At 40.2% G+C, this 23872-nt stretch overlaps 1 protein-coding gene across 7 annotated transcripts in view; it reads right to left on the bottom strand.

The window, feature by feature from the left end:
* Nucleotides 1–23872, bottom strand: part of NSD3 (nuclear receptor binding SET domain protein 3) — a 104783-nt gene that overhangs the window by 47262 nt on the left and 33649 nt on the right. For all 7 annotated transcript variants that reach the window (XM_070459887.1, XM_020876344.2, XM_020876348.2 and 4 more), the window contains 6 exons: nt 20836–21557; nt 12654–12725; nt 12023–12185; nt 5823–5977; nt 3581–4096; nt 1529–1655 (listed from right to left, as the gene is read on the bottom strand). In XM_070459887.1, the coding sequence (XP_070315988.1) occupies nt 1529–1655; nt 3581–4096; nt 5823–5977; nt 12023–12185; nt 12654–12725; nt 20836–21513 (1711 nt within the window). In that variant the 5' untranslated portion in view covers nt 21514–21557. The remainder of the gene's footprint in view (nt 1–1528; nt 1656–3580; nt 4097–5822; nt 5978–12022; nt 12186–12653; nt 12726–20835; nt 21558–23872) is intronic.

Here is a 23872-nt window from a genome sequence, read left to right as displayed (position 1 = left end):
TCCCCAGTTCGGAGAAAACAGATGTTTAGTGATCCTCCTAGTGTAAGTATCATGCTGACATTCAGACAAATTACCACCTGTTTAGTGTAAAGATGACAAAACCTGGACCTAACCACAAAGTGCTGAGGCCAACCGTCTTGCGGCATCTAAGAAGGTAACAAAAACGTTCAACTATGGCTAATTAATGCAGGATCTTCTAGGTCCATTATTCATTGCTTCAACATTGTAACTTCATTTTTTGTACAGGATTCTGAAACGACACAAGCTGCAAGTCTGGTTCTGGACTTGGCTCCTCTCTTCTTGAATGCAGCCTCCTCTCCCAACTCGTTGCTGGATGAAGGCTTCCTACTGGCTCTGCCCCACCCTGTATATGCCACCACCTCACCCCATCCGGCAGGCTTGTCACTTTTTTAAAAAAGAAGAGTAGCCCAAGTTCTTTCCTGAATAATGTTTGCTTTTATTTAACTTTTGTAAGAAGAAGAATTTTAACTCAAAACTTCCCTTACAAAAATATTTCTCTCTTAGTGCCTCTCAATTACAGGTTTGCCTGAGTTATTATTGAGCTAAGATTACTACCTCGGGTCTCAAGACTTTAATCCATCTGGACAATTATTTGGTCACTTCTTAAGATTCCAAAAAAATTTCAAAAGAACAGGGAAGGAAGTCCAAAAGGGAGATGATATACGTATATATATATAGCTGGTTCACTCTGCTATATAGTAAAAAAACAACACAACACTGTTTTAAGGCAACTATACTTTAGCAAAATTAAGAAAAAAAAAAAAACAAAGTGAAACATACTCCTTTCTTCTATGATTTCAATGATTTCTCCTTGATTTCAAATGATCAAGTTAGTTGATATCTAACTCTTTTCTTGACAGCTGTATGCAGCAGTATACTGTTATATAAACCAAACCAACCAGACACTCAATTTAAGCTACAAGTCAGCCTTTGCCTATTCCAAAGGCACAATCTTACTAAATACAGGCATTTCTTCTTTGAGTAACACTAATGTATCTTGGTTTTCAATTCAAGCTATCTGTTAATCAGAGAAGATTCTAATAAGAGAGTTAGGCCCAAGACCCTCAGCTACCGACATCTGGCACACCTAAGGGAAATGGAAAAAGCGTGGGCATCCACCAATTTGTGTTCCACAGGGGATAAAGGAGGAAATAATAAGTGTGTGTTAATAGTGCTGGAAAAGTTAAAGCCATTATTTTCATGCAGAGAGATCATCAAATGATGCATCTAAGTCAGATATGTATAGATTTTATAACTATACTCTTTTCATCATAGAATCCCCTTATTTAAATTCCTATAGGAAAAATAACTATCATTGTTACTATCAATAAAGCTCTTTGCTCCCTAAGCCATTCTCTCCTATTGAAATAATTGCCTTTATAATTTGAGTTTTTAAAAATATAACTTGATTCTGATAATGAAGGTTTCCTAGGAACACAGTTGCCATGTGATAGTCCAGCAGAACCAAGACCTCAAATGGGTCTGTGTACTCTATACTCATACCCACCTGCAGAACCAGTTGTTGCTTCAGGAGACGACATATTCTGAGTTGCCTTTTCATTCCTCTGGTTTGGTGTAGAAATTATAAGTCTGTCTTGTCCCCTGACACTTATTTCTGTTTTGTTACCAATTCCCTTCAAAATAAGGCAAATTAAAAAAAAACAAACAGGTGATTACCAGACAAATGGCATCGTTGGCTTATAAAGACGGCTTAAGACCATCATAATGTGCTTGGATTTTATATGGTTTTTGATCGCAGTCACTTTATTCTCCTAGCCATTACAGAGCACTTTTATTAAGTCTCAGGTTGTGTTCTAATGTGATGAGATTATTCGGGGAAAAAAAACTATCTGTTAAGCCCAGATGATGAATATCACTAAAAAAACAAAACAAAAAAAACCCTGTACCACCTATTTTTCTGTCAAAACCAAAACATTTTCTGGTCTGAATGGTCTCTTCCTTTACCCACATCACAGTAAGAGAACTGTAGCCATTTTAATGTGGTAAAGTACCCTACTATATGGATAAAAATGCCAATGTGTCTTTGAAAGACAAGACTCTCCTTAGATTACAGAAGTATGACCAAAATGTGCACCCAACAAACAACTTGGAACAGACAGAAGTTGCTAATTTCAGTTTTGTTCTCATTTTAGATATTTTTTAATGCAGAATAAAACAGTGATTTATAAATATAGTATATGTATTTTTAAAGCCTTCATTTTTAAAAGGTCAGTTTTACCTCAAATTTCATTTAAATAGCACTCTTTGGAGGGGGGTGACCAAGTTTGACTTGTGCATCCTAAAGCAGATAAAAACCAGCTCCAAGAATGAAGCCAATTCACATTCAAAAAGCACGCAAAGGATTTATTTGCTAGTCAAAGCTGTTCACAGAACCAAACAGGGACTATAAATTAAGTTTTTCCAAGGAGCTTCGCCTTAGTGAAATTAGGTGACTCTGTAGGCAGAAACAGGTTAACAGAGGACATTTACACCTTGGGAAAATATATCACTGATGAGGCGTCCCTATATTTAATTATTTTAATGAGCATGTGACACTGTTAAGAAATAACCACAGAATTTCTCAAAACTTGTACACATCCACGCGTGTGTGCTCAGTTGCTAAGTTGTGTCCGACTCTTTTGCAACCCCATGGACTGTAGCCCACCACGCTCCTCTGTCCATGGGATTTTCCAGGCAAGAATACTGGAGTGGGTTGCCATTTCCTTCTCCAGGGGATCTTCTCGACCCAGGGATCAAACATGCATCTCCTGCATCGGCAGGCAGTTCATTACCACTGAGCCACGAAGGAAGCCCTTACATCCATGAGGAGCCACTAAACTGAATACACAAGCCCACAGTTGTGGGGTGGGCTGGGAGGGTAGTGAAGAGGTATATTAAAAATGACAAATGTTATACAAGTTTTAAAGCCTTAAACTGTAAGCACCCTGACTGGAGGCCCAGGGCTGGCTGAGGAAGGCATTCTGTGTGAAGAGGCTGCATTCATGCCCCTACCCAAGCTATCACCACGGTTCACTGTGACAGGACACACACAGCTCTGGTATTTCCCTAAAACGCATGAGCACCCCAAGCCAACATGAGCCAAACAAAATTGCTGGTGCCACCAAACGGATCAGGAGGTACAATGATTACAATGGTTAATTCAGATAAATGACAGAGATGATTTAATCAGAAGCATACTTTGCAACTAAAAAAAAAAACCTAACCACACAAACTAGAAACAGGCAAAGTGCCCAGTTTTTTTCCCATGATTTTAGGGAGCTGAGCTCAATTTTGGCTGCACAGCTCAAGATTAATCTAGTACAGATGGGGATATTACAAAAGAGGGGGGGAAAAGAAGGAAAACAAAGCTTTTTTGCCTATGTCCTTTTTGCCCCCATCTTAAACATAGTAAACTGACTGTACATTTCAAGTGCGGTGAATACAAAGGGTATTTAGATGATGATCTTGTGTTATCTGGGTTGTTTTTTTTTAAATGCCAACACTGACTACTTACTAGACACCTGGCTTCCCCTAGAAAACCCATGAGAAAAGGAGATACCTTCGTCGAATAAACAAACTGATCGATAAATTTCCCATCTCCTGTAGCATTCTGCAGAGCAAACACTTGTTCAATTTTCACCACGGGAGACATGTTACACTTCTGCAAGTCCAGGCTCCCTTTGTGCATGGTGATGGACGCTGGTAGGGATTTCCTCGCTGCTGCCGTTTTCCAGGCCACTTTCACGGGAGGCGGGTCATCCTCGTCCACGCCAGTGTGCCGCCGCTGGCTGTGTCTCCGCATTTCAGTACCTGAGGGCGAGGAGGCCGCCTCGCCGGCATTGATCTGTTCTGGCTGCGCATTGAGCACGGACCTCGGTCTTCGGGGCTTTTTCACTTCAGCTTTGGAGGCAACGTTCTTTTTTGCTTGGGATAGAGTCTCCTCGGGCTGTTTATCAATATAGATGAAAGTATACTGTTCTATCCTCTCCTCCCGGGTCATGGTCAGCGCCTTCTCTGCATGGGCAATGCCGATGTCCCACTGGGCACGTTCTCTCTGAGGCCGTGGTTTCCGAATCTGGAAAGAAAGATGCAGGCAGTAAGGAACTCGCTTTATTCTAACTGGGTTTCCCTGTGGCGGAGTTGGTAAAGAATCTGCCTGCAATGCAGGGGACCCAAGTTTGATCCCTAGGTCAGGAAGGTCCCCTGAAGGAGGGCATGACAACCCACTCCAGTATTCTCGCCTGGAGAATCCCATGGACCTAGGATCCTGGTGGGCTACAGTCCATGGAGTCGCAAAGAGTCGGACAAGACCGAGCGACTAACACTTTATTCCAACAGGGACACTGAAACCCATGCGTATTTCCCATGTGGTCTTATAGTCTTTCCAGGTGTGCATACACACCTTCAGGGTCTTCAGGCAAATAAAGGAAATGTTCTGAGCCTGTATTCTGATGGATCCGTGCTACTACCGAGGACACGCAGGTCCACTCTTTCTGATGGTAAACCCTTCCCTGTCGCCCACTCTGCTGGACGAGTCCCTCCAAGGAGTTGTCCTCTTCACATCACAGTCATAAAAAGCTAGCAATGATGATGGCGGAGAGAAGGAAGGTGACAGAAATGATTGCTTTCAGTGGCCTAGGAAACACAAACATTAAAAACGTCACCCTCAAGCTCAGGGGTGCTGCACAGACCACAGCAGAGCTAAGGAAGGGGCAGAGAACCAGCGTTTAGAGCTATGCGGCCGGCTTGTGCCAGGATGCAAACAGGGTGCAGAGGAAGAGGAGCCCCGAGGAGCACGTGACCGTCGACGAGACATGAGACGACAGGAACGTAATGGGGGAGAAAAAACCTGAATCACAGTTTCCACAGTCCTGATCAGACGGCTGGATTGGCAAGACAGATAAGAAAATTTTGAATAAAGGTATGTGAATGACCAAAGCAAGTAGGAATTAGCCAGGGAGCTTAGACTGAGGGAGCCAGAAATTAGCTAATGGAACCATCAGACAGTATAGTATGTGTCAAACACTGACATTTGAATTTGTAACATGTTACAGAATGCTTGATAAAAGTCATCAAAATCCTCTGAAATAATATTTAGCTTACTGTGAAAACAGAACATGTTTCTGAATCACCAGAGGCCCACACTAAATTAGTTGAGTTAAAAAATCTCGACCAGACATACTATCAAGAGTACAGGTCCAAATTCTAATACGTCCACCACCACATCATCTTTGGTTCCATCACTAATGTGACCTTGGCTGAAGCAACTACTCAAGCTTTCTGTGCCTTAATCTCTTCATCCATAGAAATAGGAATAATAGTATCTACACCTCACTGACATTGTAATGAAGATTAAATGGATTAACACATAAATAAAATGCTTAAAAAAGTGCCTGTCTCAGTGTAAGTACTAAATATTTTTTAAACTTTACTTTCATAGAACAATTTTGCTAAACAAGCATAAAGGGGAATTAGGGCAGGATGCCAAAATTAAATGAAAAGAATAGAAATCTCTGACAATAGTCACATTTCACTAGCATCTATTACACTTTATACATCTGAATTCAAATAAAAATAGAAACCAAAATTGTATTAAGCAGAAAAAGTTTTTGAGAGGACTGCGATGCTGTTTATGTGATATGTAGAATTTGACACAGTGATAATAAATTATTAAAATTGAACTTAGAGGACTAAAATAAATCATTCTAATTGCCTGAATTCAAGTACGAAAAGCTCTATTAAAATTATTAAGTCCTTTAAAATCCACGTTCAGTTGACCATGCTTCTATGTCATCAGTTACCTTCTGCTTTTCAGAGTGATTGCTGGCTTGTCTGGTCGCTTCAGCCAGTAGTTCCTCATACTGTTTGTGGCCTTTATACTCTCGGACCCGCTTTTCATGAACCCACGCCCTCTCTGGCTGGTTGCTAAAAAACTGGACGTGATACTCCCGGGCACCTGCAAGCAAAAATTCTCGTTAGCCATTTCACAGCATAAGCAGCCACATATATTTTGCCAAAAATGTGAACCTAAGCTGGGTTCCCTGGTTTACTCTTATTAAAACTTGTAATTTTTGGATCATCCAAAGATCTACCAATGACACAACTAATAGCTACTATAAAAATCACCTCAAACAATTAAAATTAGTACTGTGAGTTTTAAGAAGAAAAAAATATTACAAATATTCTGCTCATTATCAGATTTGTTACCTTGGTTACACAATGTATTTTCACAGGCCTCAAACTTTTTTTACAAACAAATCTGGGTATAAGTAAATAATTTTTCCTTCAAAAAAGGCATATTTTCTTAGACTTTTAAAAGCTAAGAGCTGATCAAACTGCTTTTCTCTTGACATAAAAGCGTGGCTGAAACTCCAATACTTAGCTACCTGATACGAAGAACTGACTCCTTGGAAAAGACCCTGATGCTGGGAAAGACTGAAGGCAGGAGGAAAAGGGGATGACAGGGAATAAGATGGTTGGATGGCTTTACTGACTCGATGGACATGAGTTTGAGCAAGCTCTGCAAGTTGGTGATGGACAGGGAGGCCTGGCATGCTGCAGTCCATGGGGTTGCAAAGAGTCAGACACGACTGAGCGACTGAACTGAACTGAAAAGCGTGGCGCACAGACCCAGGAGAAGAGGAGAGGCTGCAGAGATCCTCAGGCTCCCACTGAGGTCAAAACCTTCGTCATTATAATGAAGAAGGTGTCTTTTTTGAGATGTTGACATGTGCAGTCAATAAGGCAAAAGCAATGCTGGGTCAGACTGCTGGTTATCTCAGCACAAAAAAAGGCAGTGAGTGACTCCAAATTACACTGGTGTTGTATCCTTCACAGTCACACGCTGGCAGTTTAAAAAAAAAAAAAAGGCCAGTTTTACTTAATGCCCTTGATGAAGCTGTAAAAATGATTAATTTAACTACATCTCAACCCTTTGAGTTTGTGATAGTGAAGGACAGGGAAGCCCGGCGCGCTTCAGTCCATGGGGTCGCAAACAGTCGGACACGACTGAGGGACAACAACCTCACCTCGACCCTGGAACATGTGTCTCTCTCACATCCTGCGTGAGGACACAGGAGGGTGTAAATCACATCTGTGTGCCTCCGCTATGACAGCTGTCAAGGGGGGAAAACTTCTGTGATTGAACCGCACGGTGACCTGGCCACCTCTTCACAAAACACCATTTTTACTTGAAAGAATGACTGTGAGGAAAACTAGGTTATTGGAATTTGAGAGTGTGGCAGATATTTTCTCAAAAATGAACAAACAAGTTTTTCACTTCAAGAAAAACAACTGATAGTGTTTGTTGCCAATAATAAAATTTGATCTTTCAAGAAAAATTAGAATATTGGAAAACTAGCATCTGTCCCTAGGAATTTTCCAACTTCTCAGTAATCAAAGAATTTTCTGATGAAATAAGTGGTGACTTAAAGAATGTGATTTTTTAAGACCATCTATAAAGGAATGTGTCAACATTTGGAAGATAGGCATAAAATATGTTTTAAATGGCTAATATATGATGTTACTAAGTGTGACAAAAGGCAAAGATCCACTTAAAGTATAAGACAGAACCAAGGGATTTTAATGTAACGAAGTATAAAAAGTTTATTGACAGGATTTCAGATTCCATACTGCAACTAACATACTTCTTGCTGAGTTTGGGTGTAATATCAAAGAAATAGGTCCACAATTATCTGAAAAGGCTATTAAAACACTTCCCTTTTCTGACTACGCATCTGTGTGAAGCCAGATTATCTTCCTTTTCTTCAAAGCAACAAACCATAATAGGCTGAATGTAGAAGCAGATAAAAAGAATCTAGTGTTTTCAGTTAAGCAATTGGCAAAAATGTAAAAATACCATTCTCAATTTTTTTGCTTGAGAAAATATTTTTCATAAAACATGAACTTTTTTGCATATAACAGAGAGTAGATTTTTTTCTACTTGGTAAATATTTTAAATTTTTCTCTGCTCTAACTTCTAAATTAACATAAACAGTAATAGATATAACCTATATAAAGCTAAAGTGTTTAGAGTCCTCATATTTGAAGAGTAAAAGGGGTTTTGGGACCAAAACATCTGAGAACCATAGCTCTCCAGTGGTGCTACTCTGAGACTGTGGTTCCCAGGACAAGTGTGCTACAAAACAGAGACGCTAAAAGTGAGCCTCTAGAAACTATGATAATTTGACACTGCAAGATATATAGGCTCACAATCAGGGATCCTGTGTGTGCATGCGTGCTAAGTGGCTTCAGGCATGTCTGACTCTCTGTGACCCTATGGACCGCAGCCTGCAGGCTCCACTGTCCATGGGATTCTCCAGGCAAGAACAGTGGAGTAGGTTGCCATGCCATCCTCCAGGAGATCTTCCCAACCCAGGAATCAAATCTGCATCTCTATATCTCCTGCACTGGCAGGCAGGGTTCTTTAGTACTAGTGCTGCCTGGGAAATCCCCAGGGATCCTGTACTATATATATATATTTTTTTTTTTTTGGAAAGGGGAGGCCTTTCATTTCTCTAATAGTTAATTTTATCATATTGGATAAACCTAGAGTTTGTCATATAGAATGAAGTTCCATATCTGGAGGATGAGACTGGGCACCTCTGGCTTCTGACCAAATGCATTGTTATAAACAGAAAAAGCATTTCAGTTTTAACTTTTAAACTTAAAATGAGAAAGACCTAAATGATAAAATACAACTTAAAATAGGTATGTGATCCAAACATCTTTCAATGTGCTTTTCTTTCTTTTTTTTTTAATGTGCTTTTCAAAGAATTCTCTCTTAATGTGTGAAAACCGTTAACTATGTTTTCCAATGCTAAGAATCTGACTAATAGCAATACTGACTAAAAACAATATGGAAACCAAAGATTACTGTATAAAATTCAAGGTTAATTTTACAAAGCAGTTTAGATAATAAGCCACACAAAATGCTTCTCAGGTATCACGTGTAGAGTGTAATCAACAAAATCAAGTTTTATATTGTGTTTCTGGTTTTCAGAAAAACTGTCAAAAATCTACTTCATTTAAAACTGCATTGCACAGGCATGCAATGAAATATTATCTCGCAATAAAAAGAGACAACACAGATGAACTTCTTACCATGGTGCTAAGTGAAAGAAACCAGACCTAAAAGACCTCATATTGTATGACTTGATTTATATGAAATGTCCAGAAAAGGCAAATCTACAGAGATGAAAAGTAGTCAGTGGTTGCTTAGGGCTGGGGGGTGGAAGTGGGGGATGAGGAGTGACTGCTAATAGATATGGGATTTCTTTTTTGGGTTGATGAAAAAAGTTTTAAGATTAGATTGTGGTGAAAGTGAAAGTCACTCAGTCACTTCCAATTCTTTGCGACCCCATGGAATAGTCCAAGGAATTCTCCAGGCCAGAATACTGGAGTGGGTTGCCATGCTTTCCTCCAGGGGATCTTCCCTTCCCAGAGATCAAATCCAGGTCTCCCGCATTGCAGGCAGATGCTTTACCGTCTGAGCTACCAGGGAAGCCCAAGAATACTGGAGTAGGTAGCCTATCCTTCTCTCCAGTGGATCTTCCAGACCCAGGAGTTGAAGTGGGGTCTCCTGCATTGCAGGCGAATTCTTTACCAACTGAGCCGCAAGGGAAGCCCATCGGATCGTGGTGATGGCCGCATAACTGTAAATTTGCTAAACATCACCAGATTGCACACTCTAAAAGGGTGAATTTTATGGCACGTAAAACATATCTCAGGAAGGCTATTACTTCAAAAACTACTGCAGAAAAGAGAAAATTGAAGATATTATCAGAAGGTACATTTTTCAAACCTAAATTCTCAGATTTCGGTTTCCTCAACAGTACAAACAAAACTCAGTTTTTCTAGCAGTAAAGTACTGAGGACCAGACCAGATTAATTCATAAAATGAATGCAAATACTTCCTTTGAAATACAAGATGAGGCATAAATTGTACTTTCCTTTGTATACCAGAAACAAAATTCTTTATATAATCCCCAAAGGATGGTTTCCTAAGGGGAGAGAACTGAGGAACCACAGCTCCCACGCCATGCAGGATCTCAGAGCGCTCTGGAGGCCCAGACACACACCGCTTCACCTGAAAAGGCTTGTCCCTCTTGAGAAGTCCTTGCCCTGTCTTCTCTCATTTAAGACTCACAGATTAGTAAAAGTGCAAGGCACTTCAGAGACCAGCAGTCCAACACTCTTACTTTATAAATGAAGGAACTGGGACTGCCTTCCTCGGCCTCTGTAACTCATGAGCAGGGGGTTCAGTTATGCTCTCCCCTTTATATACACTAGTGGTTAAGAGTGAAGGTGATGGAAGAAGATTTCCTTGAGACTCTATTCACAGATCTGAAGTGAGATGATATTAGGCCCTGCTTCACACTGTTTATGCCATGAGCGCTGCTTAAGAACACGTACAAGGGAGTTGTTTCTTGTGTGTGTGTGTTTCTTTTTTTGGCCATGCCACACAGCATGTGGGCTCTTAGTTCCCCCACCAGGGATCAAACCTGCACTCCTTGCATTGGAAGTGCAGAGTCTTAACCACTGGACAGCCAGGGAAGTCCTATAAAAGAATTGTTTAACAGTGTGCCTTGCACAAAAGTGGACATTCAACAATATACTTTTTAAAAAAATTTGTAATTTTGTATTGGGGTACAGCTGATTAACAATGCTGCGATAGTTTCAGGAGCACAGCAAAGGGACTCAGCCCTACATATCTATGTATCCATTCTCCCCCAAACTCTCCTCCCATCCAGGCTGCCATGTAACATGGAGGGGAGTTCCCTGTGCTATACAGTAGGTAATGTTGCTTTTTTAAAAACTTCTGCCCCATTGGTGCTTCCAGTCTCCCCAACCATTAATCAGTACACTATAATGACAAGATGATTGTCTTCTGCACCTGGTTGGATCCCTTGTTGGGTAGCATAAGAGTGGCAAATATAGCAGATCTCATCACAAATCTGACTTGTCGGACCTTTTTTCTCCTCATAACAGTGAACAGGCACCAATATAGGAAGTTTAAAATGACAGGAAAAAAAAAATAGGTGCAAAGTTGTCACAGGCAATAAGGGACTTGACAAGTGATTCCACAAAGCAAATATCCAGAAATAAATTCCAAACTCCAGCCTTCCTTTGGCTACTAATAAGCAAGTCCATTCCTAGGAATCTACCGTACAGATTTTGGTCAAACATCTTCTTAACATTTATTAACATTCCTAAGTTAGGATTTTATGTCACTCAAAGTATACTTATTTATCACATTGAATATTTAGGAATGTCTCAGTAAATTTACAGATTCGAAAATGGAGTGCAAAGAAAGTTTTTAATTAAAAATAAACAAAACTCCCCAAAATAAAATGGGAGTTAAGGAGAAGAAAAGCATCTTGCAAAATTTATCAGGATGAAAAGCACCTCTTTCAATAAAAAATTAGTACCCATAGGTGTCAAAGATGAAATAAAAATGTTCAAAGAAAGCTTGGCCCAAATGTCTTTAAGCTCACATAAGGTGTCTCATTACTTACAGGTCTGCTTTCTTTTGGAATTCATACGAGAGGACAGTCAGATTAAGGTAGGTTTGTTTTTAAAAAAGAAGTGTGAAAGAAATTATAAAACAAACATAGGATGTTTCAAGGGAAAACAAGGACTATGTCAGCTGTAGAGCCTCTCTGCCAGTTAAGATAACTGTTGTTATTACACTGTTCATCAAAAACTGACATTGATGCAGGTTCTATCCCTGGATCGGGAAGATCCCCTGGAGGAGGAAATGGCAACCCACTCCAGTATTCTTGCCTGGAGAATCCAACAGACACGAGGACCCTGGTGGGCTACAGTCCATGGGGTCTCAAAGAGCTGGAACAACTAACCACGAGTGTGCACACACACATACGTATTTCTGTGGTGTCAGATTATATTATCACGGATGTACTTTAACATTCATAACACTTAAGAGTAATTTTTTTGCCCCAATACCCATTTTTACTTAATACCCATTCATGCCTCTTCTTACCTCTTGTGTTAATTTTGGTGTGCACCTCAAGTTGGGGGTCACTGGACACCATACAAGGCCACCAAGGGTAGGTTCCCACCTTAGACCAAACAAGATCGCCGACCTGGAATTTCACACCAGCGGATGCCTCTGCTGTTGGAACAGAAGGTAACATCGGCTGAACCTGTAGGAAAAGGTCATAAAAGACTTTGTCAGTAGAAAAAAACTTTTAAACAGAAAAATGTACAGAATACATCAAACATGCTAACCATGGAAAATTTATCTTCACTCATACTTTTGTCTGATGCCTGCTATCCATATCTAGCAAAAGGAAAGAAGAGAGGAGGAAAATAATTAATAAGCCCCACCCCAAATATTAAAAATAGAATGGATGGCTTCTATTGCCAAATTATTGATAAGAGATCTCAAAAATTCACAAGTATGAAAAATTGGTCATAGATTTTAAAAGGAAAGTAATTCCCCCCCCAAAAAAAAGAAAAAAGAAAAAAATCTACCTCTTTAACCAGCCCCACGATTTATTTCAGTATAATTCCCGAAGTAATAATTGGTGCTAAGTGTGTTCTCATTTAATCACTTTGCGCCCACCTTCTCACACCACGTTTGGTCAGACAGCACTCACTAAGCCACTCACCGGGCGCGCCTCTTTCAGCACTGGGTCTTCTCTTGGCTTTTCTGATACAGGGTCAACCCTCTCATTTGGTCTCTAGGTGAAAAGAATAAAATGGCAGCAAACCAAAGAACACTGACACACATACAAACAAACAAAGCGAAACAGCAAAGGAAATCAAGGACGTACATTAACTGGATAACGCGAGGAGTACAACAGCCACAGCACATGATGCTGTGTCTTAACATCCCATGTCCACTCTACACCACAGCCAACGCTCCTACTTCTCATGCTATCTCTTTAAAAACTTAATTTCTTAATCTGTTGATTCTCATTTTTTTAACCTATCAGAGTACAGAAAAATGGGCCCTCTGAGATTGCTAGTAAGAAGTAATTTCGAATTCTTCTAGAGAACAATTTGGCAATATGCATGAAAAGCCTTAAATTTTCAGACTATGACCCAGCAAATCCATTTCTAAAATGTATACTGAAAAAGCACTGATACATACATATATACACACACACATACATACATACATACAAAGACAATCACATAGGTGACATTTTACAAGAGCAAATATTAGAATTAGTCTGCAAGTCCAAAAGTACAGAGTTAACTAAATAAACTGTAATACAACTAGTTAGTAGAATTTAGTATGAATTTTTAAGTGACACAGAAAAATAACAATATAATGTTATCTGGAAACAACAAACTGCAAAGCAGTTTGTATGGTGTGATTCCAATCCTGGAAAAATAATTCTTACGTGTACAGTAAAAAAAAGAGGAGGATACGACCAGAAGATGGACTACATGATTTTTTGGATGTGCTTTTCTATATTTGTCAAATTGCCTATAATAAACATCACATTACTTTTCTAGTCATAAAACCCACAAATAGGTTATTTAAAAGTTGATTTCTACACACGTTTGAGGAGGCAATTTGGGATCAAAACTCAAAACAAACTCTTCAGTTTAGCAATTGTATTTTAGGAACCTGTTCTATAGAAATAAACAAAGTGAGAAAATCTAAGCACAGGGATGGTGACTGCAACGAGATCTCAAGTCAGTAACCCACAGCTATCAACATCTTCCTACTTGTTATTTAAAAAACAGCCTGTAGGGACTTCCCTGGTGGTCCAGTGGTAAGAATCTGACTGCCAAGTGCAGGGGGCACGGGTTTGATCCCTGGTCCAGGAAAACTCCACGTGATGCGGAGGAGCTAAGCCTCGGAGCCACAACTACTGAAGCCTGGGAGCCTAGAGTCCGTGCTCTGCAACAAGAGAAGCCGTCACACTGCAACTGGAGAAAGGCTGTGGGCAACCAAGACCCAGTGCAGTCAAAAAAATAAAAATAAAAAGTTATTTTAAAAAATAGGCTGGACACGCCTTGAAAAATATTTGACACATTGTATAATAAATTGATAAGAGTAGTTATGTTTGAGGAAGATTAGGAAAATGATGAAGAAAGATAGATACCTGTATGTTGCGTTTTTTGTAAAAAGCAATTGCTTTTGTAATTTAAAATGTTCAAAAATGTTTCTTGTCAAAGAACAGAATTTAATTTAGATGACTTAAAAAAAGAGAGGTCTAAGACACCATTAACTTAGGTCTAATTTCACTTAAAAACTACGGCTAATTCTAGAAGTTACTTAAAATTCTCCATTCAATTAATTCAAGACATTGCTATAAAAACAAAGCTTTATTAAGTAAAAGAAACTGTGAAAGTTGTTAGAAAATGATAAGCGTGACTCATATGCCAATCCCCACGTGTCAGTCGTTCACTGGACTGTGCCCACAGAGTTCCTGGCCTATTCTAGAAGTTGGTGTGCAGTGGTGAAACATACAGATGTGACGCTCGACCTCAAAGAAAGAGCTCACAGGTGGGTAAGACAGACAGACAGACAAACATGAAGCGGGGTTAGTCACTCAGTCATGTCTCACTCTTTACAACCCCATGGACTGTAGCTAACCAGGTTCCTCTGTCCATAGGATTCTCCAGGCAAGAATACTGGAGTGGGTTGCCATTCCCTTCTCCAGCGAATCTTCCCAACCCAGGGACTGAACCCTCGTCTTCTGTGTCTCTGCATTGCAGGCAGATTCTTCACCCACCGAGCCACCTGGGAATTCAACACACACACACACACACACACACACACACACACACACACACACACACTCTCATACAATGGATGAAGAGAAGTAACAATGTGTGGGCATGCAGATATCAGGAAATGCCTCTCTGAGGAAGTATAATCTGAACCAAAAGAAGAGGAGTTGTAGTCCAGTAAAAAAGTGGGGGAAAGAACACTCCAGAGAATAGCAGCATGTGTGAAGTCTCCGAGGTTAAACAAAGGTAGGAACTTCAAAAGAGCCCTTACTGCGGCTACAACTGCCCCGAAAAGGAGAGAGGTTGCAAGATGGGAGGGGAGGAGGCGGCCTCACTAGGGCCTTGTGAGCCATGTTCAAGGGTTTTATCTCAAGTGCGATGAAAGCCTCAGAGGAAGATTAGGGGGAGAAGTAACATGTGCCAATTTCTGTTTTAAAACGATCGTGTTAGCTGTTGTGCGGTGAATATCTTGGAAAGGAGTGAGAGGGGAGGCGGGATGTTTAATCAGGAGGCTACTGAAAATACTGGAAGGAGCCTGCGTGGAAGAAGGCGGTGGCGGCTCTTCGTGGCACTATGTGAACTCTGCCCGACTGGCTGTGGCGACGCTATGACTGGCTAATCCGATAGGACTCACTGAGCAAGGAGAGAGAAACCTATGTTCAAGTGAGAATTGACCCCCCTCCCATCCCCAGTCACTGGTGTGACGAGGCAGTTTAAAAATACTGTCCACATTTGCATAGGCAGTTTCATTTCAGTCCAAAGATATAGAGTAAGCCTTGACCTCAGCTTCTCAATTCTCAAGCGACAGCAGGAGGACAGGGCCACCTAGGCAAGCATGTGTATAGCTGGGAAAGCAAGTCCTCCTCCTCCCTGCCTTCAGTCCTGGGGATGTCAGAGCGTTTGCGAGGACCTTTAACTCTTAAGGCCAGACAGATAAGGAGTGACTCATATCTGCCAAATGATGGAATCCTACTATTGTAAGAGCTGGTCTGAAGCTCATAAACATTTCTCCCTTTCTGGGTTAAAGACAGGATTCCTTCAAAACCTTTATATTATTCAAATGTCTTATCCATTCCTGATTTTCCTAGGTGGTTCCAGGTTGTTCGCCTATCCTTCATGAAAGTCGCCCAGTCGCGTCTGATTCTTTACGACCCCATGGTCTATACAGTCCATGGAATTCTCCAGGCCAGAATACTGGAGTGGGTAGCCTTTCCCTGCTCCAGGGGATCTTCCCAACCCAGGGTCTCCTGCATTGCAGGTGGAATCTTTACCAACTGAGTTATCAGGGAAGTCTGCCTTGCCTTCAGGCTGGCTTGAAAAAAAGTTAAAATCACTTGCAAAGAACTAAGTTTTTTTCTTTTTTTAAACATAGTCATTTTAAATGGAAAAAAATGGCAAGGAAGAAAAAGAAGGCTAAGAAGATTTATTCTAAGCTTTCAAACTATAAAAATAGAAGGAAAAAAAAGTCAAATAAAGGTGCTGCAATGATAGAATGTGAATATACATTGCAAAATGTGCTAATATGTGAGCAAAATAGAAATACCTAGTATGCATTTGGAGATCTAAGACTTGAGCTCAAAAGAAAGGTAAAGAGAGATAACATAGTACCACAAACATCAATTAAGAAGGGGAGTTTTTAAGATGAAATGGTCAAGGGCAGTCAAATGCTTAGGAGTCAAGAAAAATAAGGAGTCAGAAATTGCCAACAGATAAAATATTGCGTGGAATAAAATCCACTTTCCTTCGACTGTTCAAAGGATAGATAAGCTTAGAAGAGATTAAAACCAAACAGGGACTGAAGATGCCTTCTGGGTGCTAACAGTGCTGCTTGAGGAAGAGAAAGCATCCGAGAAAAAGACGACAGTGAGCAAACTCTTCACAGCTTTAAAGTCATCTTAATTTTAAACGAATGATTTTTATGGGTATACAATCTCTTTACATTTTTAGCTGATTTCACGTGGAAAGACTTTTTCTTCCCAGTAAAGAATCACTGGAAATTTCTTAATCTGGTAGAAAAAAAATATGCTAACAGCAGCTAAAATAAAATTCTATTGCCCTAAATATTCCTTTCAAAAAACTGGGGGAATTCCCTGGTGGTGCAGTGATTAGGACTCGGGGCTTTCACTGCCAACACCCGGGGGTTCAGTACCCGGTCAGGGAACTAAGATCCCACAAACCACGCAGTTCCAACCACACACACACACACACACACACACACACACACACACACAATCTAGCATTTTTATCAAAATCCAAGAAAGAGATTTATCAGGATGAATAACACATCAAATCTGGCAGAGTTCCAAATCTTTAAGAGTTTTCAAACATTAAGTAAAATCGTATTGTTTACAGGAACCAATACCTTATGTCATTATTGAAGGTGGAAAGAAAAATGTAAAGCCAGTAAACTGCTCATGCATTTTTTCTTTTACTTTCTGAATAACCTATGAGTTTGTAATGCATATAAACAGTTTCCAAGAATTTTAACATCTAACACTCTGAGGCTGGAGAACGAGATATAACCTCTAACTTAGTGCTAATGGGGCCAAAGAAGCTGTCTGGCTTTTTATACGTGAAAACGGCGAGCTGAGAGTTAATGGGCCTGGCCTTAGTGGATAAGCCCACCGAGGGCTGGTGGAAGACCAGTGTTTAAACAGAGCCTACGCTCACATGCCTGAGGCATTACACCTGCCAAGGAGGAAGAAGTGCAGAAACATTTCCACATGTTTCTAATTTGGTGGGAGAGAAAGCAGCTAAAGCAGCTTTACAAAATATACAATTTCAGTAGTGATCCAGGTCTCCTGCTGCTGAGATGTTTGGACACACATTTTCATTGTTGGAAAGATATACTTAGGTTGTTCCACAGAACAGCCACTCTCTAGAAGGCCAGATAGCTCAGAATTGGGAGGAAATACTCGTAGATCGAATACTAAGAAAAAAGGAAAGAAAACAGGAGTGAGTGAAATCTTGTTTTATTTTTAGAAGAGACTTTGTTTGCTTTGTCTGTCTCAAAAAAGAACCTATGAGTGAGCTTTTAAGGAAGAAATATACATCTGGACATCTAGATATAGTTATCAATAAACCCAGCTTGAGGAGTCATTCCAGGCACCAGCTCTCACTGGGCTTCCTCAGGCGTCCGGGGGAGGGGAGCTATCCAGTGGTGTCTGCAGACACTTCCTTGGGCTCCTCTTTCCCTTCCGAGCCCTCTATAATGCTGGACGCCAAGGATATGGACCTCCAGTGACAGCCAGGAGGCACAAGGATATCAAAAGTTAAAACACTTAAATCAACCGTCCTCAAGGAAGCAAAAGGAACGTTGTTCAAGTTAAGGAAAGCCCTATAAAACCATACATGGTTACCAAAAAAACAGGCTGATGTGTGCAGATCCCTGTCTGCACAGCTTAGCAGAGGCACAGCCCTAACAACAAGCAGGGTCCTGGGACACCAGCTTCAATGTTCTACTGTCAGAGCGCAGGATCACTTTTAAGGCACCTTCCCATAAGCTTAGACCTGTCCCACGTGTGCGATGAAAGTCTGATTAAATCAAATTCAACTAACAAGAGCTTAGCTCTTCGCTACATTTCTTTGAAAGAAAATGTGGGTGGTGGGGGGAGAAAAACAAGGGGAAAAAAAACAAGCCTAGATTTTCCCCCAAAGCTCAACTTTCAGGCAATGGTCTTGGTAACATTTAAGGCAATCAACGCCACTTACCACATCTATATCTTCAATCAAACTGATATTCCTTTACCCCAAGAGACTATAAGATCCTAAATAGCGGAATATTATATTATGCCCCTACACGATTAACTAAAAAAAAAGAAAATGAACTAAAACTCTTAAATCACATCTAACCATTCTAATTTTTGGATATAACCGTTAACTTAAGGTTTAAGTGACATAAATGGCCGACATAGCAGACAACCAACAAAGACAGAATTGGCTTTAAAGTCTCACTGCAAAGTGACTACTAGACATATCATTGTACTGAACTGTTTCCTAGATTTCAATAAAGCAAACAGTGGATATGAAAAATGAACAGGCTATCTTCTCTTGCCTCTAACTGCTTCCAGCCCTATTTCTATTGTGAGATATATTTTACTATACATTTTAATATTTTTATCAATGAGGCAATAAGTCTAGCCTAGTAAGTAAAATTGGATATTCTCCTATTTGCCAGATTCTTTAGAGCAAAAGAAAGTCGGGTTACCAAAATGGTTCTTAGAACCTCAGCTAGAACCAAATTCAGGTTTTATGCATTTTCGTGATTCCGAAGGGTCACTGGGGCTTCACATGTCTTTTCACTGCAGGTCCATGAAAGAAATGCTACAGTGGATATGTTTGGAGGGGAAAAAGTTAACTTCTCTCCTTTCACTGATTCATTCACTTAATAAGCAGTGTAAGATACTACATGAGCTAAAATCTGTGCGGGGAGGGGGAGTACATTTAATAAATGACTTAAGAAATTTAAAGGCATTTCAGAAACCACTTTGCTTCAGAGTCATTTTACAGCTACAGAACTAAGATGGCAGAACTGCTAGCATCCACAAGTTCTCTTTATCTCATCACTCAGTTTTATTTTCTTCATAGCACTTAGCACTATCTGAACCTAGACATGTTAACATGCACACATGCACACGTGTATGTGTGTGTGTGTGTGTGTGTTTTCTGGTTCCTCTTACTACAATGCTAGCACCCTGAAGTAGGCATCTTTATTTTTCACTTGCTGACCAACTTTCAAATTTTAGGAAAGTGTCTAGCACACATTAGGTACTCAGTAGATATTTGTTAAGTTGAATAAGAAAAAACAAGAAGAAAAACTTTAAAAAAAAACAAGAAAAAACTGAATAAGAAAAAACAATAGAAAATGAGAAAAACATATTGACTTATCACACTGAGACTTGTGAGAGCCTAGAACAAGTGTGACCTTTACTCCAGTGAATGATCATGTTGATCTGCATAAAGAAGTAGAACTTAGCTACTAAGGAAAAGATGAGTTGGTAAGATGTAAACATTTCTTTGAATAGAAGATAACAAATTAACTTGCATACCAGAAAGAAAAGCATTCATTTCATCCCAAATCTGTGTCTGGGGACATCTTCAAGTCATACTATATATTAGAATATTAATGAAAAACTCTTCTTTCAAGCTAGAATTGATTTGTTACATACCTCTTGTTATTAAGGAAATTAATAGTGAAACAGAGCTGTTAAAAAAAAAAATTAGTAGCATGCATCTTAAGTTACCACCAAAGGAAGACTTTTATAAAATGCTACCTGAAGTTTTAATGAGTTATGTATGAATACTAACTCTGATTTTAATAAAGAATTCCTTTGTCTACCTCAGGTTATTTTGCAGCAAACACACTAGTGATGAGTGTAAATCTAAGCTCTCCTGGCAAACGCTGGTCCAGGAGTTTCCTTGGTGGAACAGTGGATAAGAATCTGCTTGCCGATGCAGGAGACACGGGTTCCATCCCTGGGTGGGGAAGATCCCAGATGCTGTGGAACAGCTGAGCCCACGCGCCACAGCTACTGAACCCGTCCTCTAGAGCTGGGAGCTGCAACTACTGAGCTGAAGCCCCAGTGCCTTAGACCTTGCGCTCTGCAACAGGAGAAGCCACCACAGTGAGGAGCCCACCCGCTGCAACAAAGAGCAGCCCCTGCTTGCCACAACGAGAGAAAGTCCACAGGCAGCCAGGAAGACCCGGTGCAACCAGACCAAAAAAAAAGCTGAAGTTCTGGAACAGTGGAAAACCAATTTCATTAACCATATTCTCGCTGACTTTCCTCTTCATCTGCAGAAGCCAGTTTATTACAAGCAAGATTAAGTGAGACTGTTAAACAAAGACACATCAGAGGCAAGACTTTTAGTGTCACATGTTTTTAAAATATCTCTTTAGTCTGATGATGTCCATTCATTTACTCAACAAATATTTACTTACCACCTGTCATCATAACCCAAGCTCCTTGCCAGAGATCAGAAGAAAGAAGTTATCAGAAATATTTACATTTGAAGAGATAAAAACTGGAAAAAGATCTCTTGGACTTCCAGTAAATGTGAAAATATTACAAAATTTTTCAAAAAGATGTTTCAACTTACATTTTGTTCTTCTGGTTCTAATTTGGGGATTTTGTGTGACTTGCGCTCTTCAGATCTAGATGAGTCATGCTTGTTACTCTTTTTCCTCTTTTCTTTTCTGCTTTCATGCTTTGACTTTGTGTGCTCACTTGCCTGGACTTCATTTAAAAGGTCTCCACAAAGGGAAGACTCGAACAATTCCCTGCCATTCTGGATAGTTTTGGTTATTTTTAGTTTAATTTCAGGTGAGCCAGTCTTCTTTGGAATCACAGTCTGTGGTACCGAAGGTGGAGGTGGTGGTGGCTGTGGAGGAGAAGGCTTTTCCAGAATTTCATGGGGTCGTGTGTTTGGAATTTCTGAATGGTAATAGTCAGTGGGGCTAAAGTTTCTAACTGCACCAAAGCCGTTGGCGGACCCGTTGGGATACTGGTTATACGGCTGGTATTTGGTTTGAGTTTCGTACATGCTGATGGATGGTGGGTAGCCATTCGTGAGTGGAGGGAGATCATCTGTTGTGGGTGGGTACTGAAAGCCTTGCTGCAAGGTAGCTTCATATGGTGTCTGGCCACCATCTTCAACAATGTCACTGTTGTTATCAAAGGCATCCTCCTGGCGGATGTTGGCGGAGTCAATGAGTTGAGGTGGTTGCTGAATTGTGTTTCCCATGATCCCTTGCATGAAAGAGAAAGAGAAATCCATTGTTCTGCTCCAGCATCCTTAACTTTCCCTTTCTCTCATCGGGCCTAAAGTTTTAAAAGAGAGATCAAAAAGTGTTAGTTAATAACCTCAAAGGCTAGATGGCTAATCAATAGCAAAGGATTAAAGTAAAATATTCCGAAGCCCATTTTCATATCCACATTTGCACAAACACTGTTTTTAAAACAAGCAGCCAATGTGATTCTGACACAGAACAAACACTATTTATCGTAAATGCTTATCTGTCTGAAACTCAATGACTGTCATAATAACTTGAGAAACAAAAATTTTGTCCTCTTCGCAAACATGCAAAATAGTTTTGACATTCCTTTGTTTCCCAAGTTAGAGATTATACGTCTCAGTTAAAACTGGTAATTGCAAAATCAGCAGTGTCTTGATGCATACAAATTAAGTTCCATGGGAGTTTTCCTTGGATCATTCATGTTTTGTCCAGTGCTTCTGTTATTAAAAAAGTAACAAATCTTAAAATAACAAATAACAAAATTTATTGCAAATATTTTAAATACAAAATTTAAAAGGCCGAATAAGTCATGGGTAACCACTGTAAATACTTCAGTGGGTATTCTTCTAGATCTTTCTCTATATATTTACACACAAAATGTTTAAAATAGTTTAATCTGTGACTTTCTTATTCAACTTAAATCCTAGCTATCTTTTTACATCAGCCATGTACAGATCATTCTCATACATCCTTCACTCTCTAAGTGGCTGTGGTCACACTGTAAACAACTGCGGAATCTACCATATTTAACCATGACAACCACTGAGTTGCTCACAACTCTTGGATATTATAAACGGGCTTACAGAAAACTTTCTTGAAACTGTATCTTTATGCATATATGTATTTCTCTAGGACAGATCTGAAATTCCAATGATACTGTAAAACTGTTCTATAGAGTAGTTTATTATAGGCTATACCATATCAATTTATACTCATACCAATAGTGTGAGGGGACTAGTTCCTATGCTCTCACCAGTATCTAGTTGTTCTTAATCAGTGATATAGATAGTAGAATCATCTTTACTTTTACAAAAGGCACATGTCAAGATCTATATACTGATGACCCTGATTCAGTAAATCTGGGGTGAGGCCTAGGGCATGAGTATTTTTTTTTCCCCAGTTCTATATATATTTGTTATTTATCTTTAATTGAAGGATAACTGCTTTACAATATTGTGTTAGTTTCTGTCATACACCAACTTGATTCAGCCATAGATATGTGTATGTATCTATATGTCTCACCCTCCCACTTCCCACCCCATCCCACCCCTCTAGGTTGTCACAGAGCCCCAGGTTGAGCTCCCTGAGTCAAACAGGAAATTCCCACTCTCTATTTTATATATGGTAGTGGATATACTTCCATGCTACTGTCTCCATTTGTCTCAGCCTCTCCTTGTCCCCCTAAGCCCCCATGCCCACGAGTCTGTTCTCTATGTCTGCATCTTCACTGCTGTCCTGCAAATAGGTTCATCAGCACCATCCTTCTAGATTCCATGAGCACTTTAATGCCACATGCCAGCTGACACTGATGCACGCTGTTGGCCAGGTCACTGCTGTACTTACAATCACTGTGCCTTCTCTAGAAAGTGTCTGGAACTGCCCACACCATGTGACAATGTTACAATATGGATTAGCAGCTGTTAGGAAATGCTCTGAGACCACTCTGCTCTGGCACAGGTTTGACAGGTCCACATCCTGAGACAGGGGATTCATGGACTGCCCAGATACAATTTTGAAAATCCTGTAAACATCTCTTCTAAAAAGCTCTAGGGCTGAGAGGATTTCACTACTGTGTCAAGTCTGATGAGCTAACTGCTAGATAGCAGAATGCAGGGAAGTGAATTCGGAGACTAGAGACCAGTTCAATTCCGTGATTTACTGGTAATGTCCACTATCGTGGTTCCAGTAGAAAAATGATAAAGCAAGTAAGCCAAAACAGTGAAGGGAAGAAGGAAATAACAGCTGACAACATTTTCCAAGGTGTATCCAATTAAACAGCTGTTTATTCTGATGTTTGCAGGTGGAAAGAAAGTTAGCAGTTCTTAACTTGCAAAGGAATGAAAATGAGAGCTTACCAAAAAATCGAACTGACTTTACTGCTCTATACTGGGGTGAGGTGCGGGGAGGGGGCGGCCACAGGATGTGAGAGGGCACTCCCACTTCCTTAGCATCGACTCTGGGCCAAGCACTTTTTACACATCTCACTCAATCCTCAAAATGACTCTTCAAGGTGGAGTGACTCCTGGCTCACAGATAAGGAAAGTGAGCTGCAGAGGAGTTTTTAGGGGGGCTTGCTTAAACCCCAACGCCAAGGAGGCTGAATCAGGATTTGCATGTAGG

Source organism: Odocoileus virginianus, chromosome 32 (genome assembly GCF_023699985.2).
Source record: "Odocoileus virginianus isolate 20LAN1187 ecotype Illinois chromosome 32, Ovbor_1.2, whole genome shotgun sequence".
Lineage (NCBI taxonomy): Eukaryota > Metazoa > Chordata > Mammalia > Artiodactyla > Cervidae > Odocoileus > Odocoileus virginianus.
Note: the sequence above shows the minus strand (reverse complement) of the source record. Positions and strands in the feature narration are given on the sequence as shown.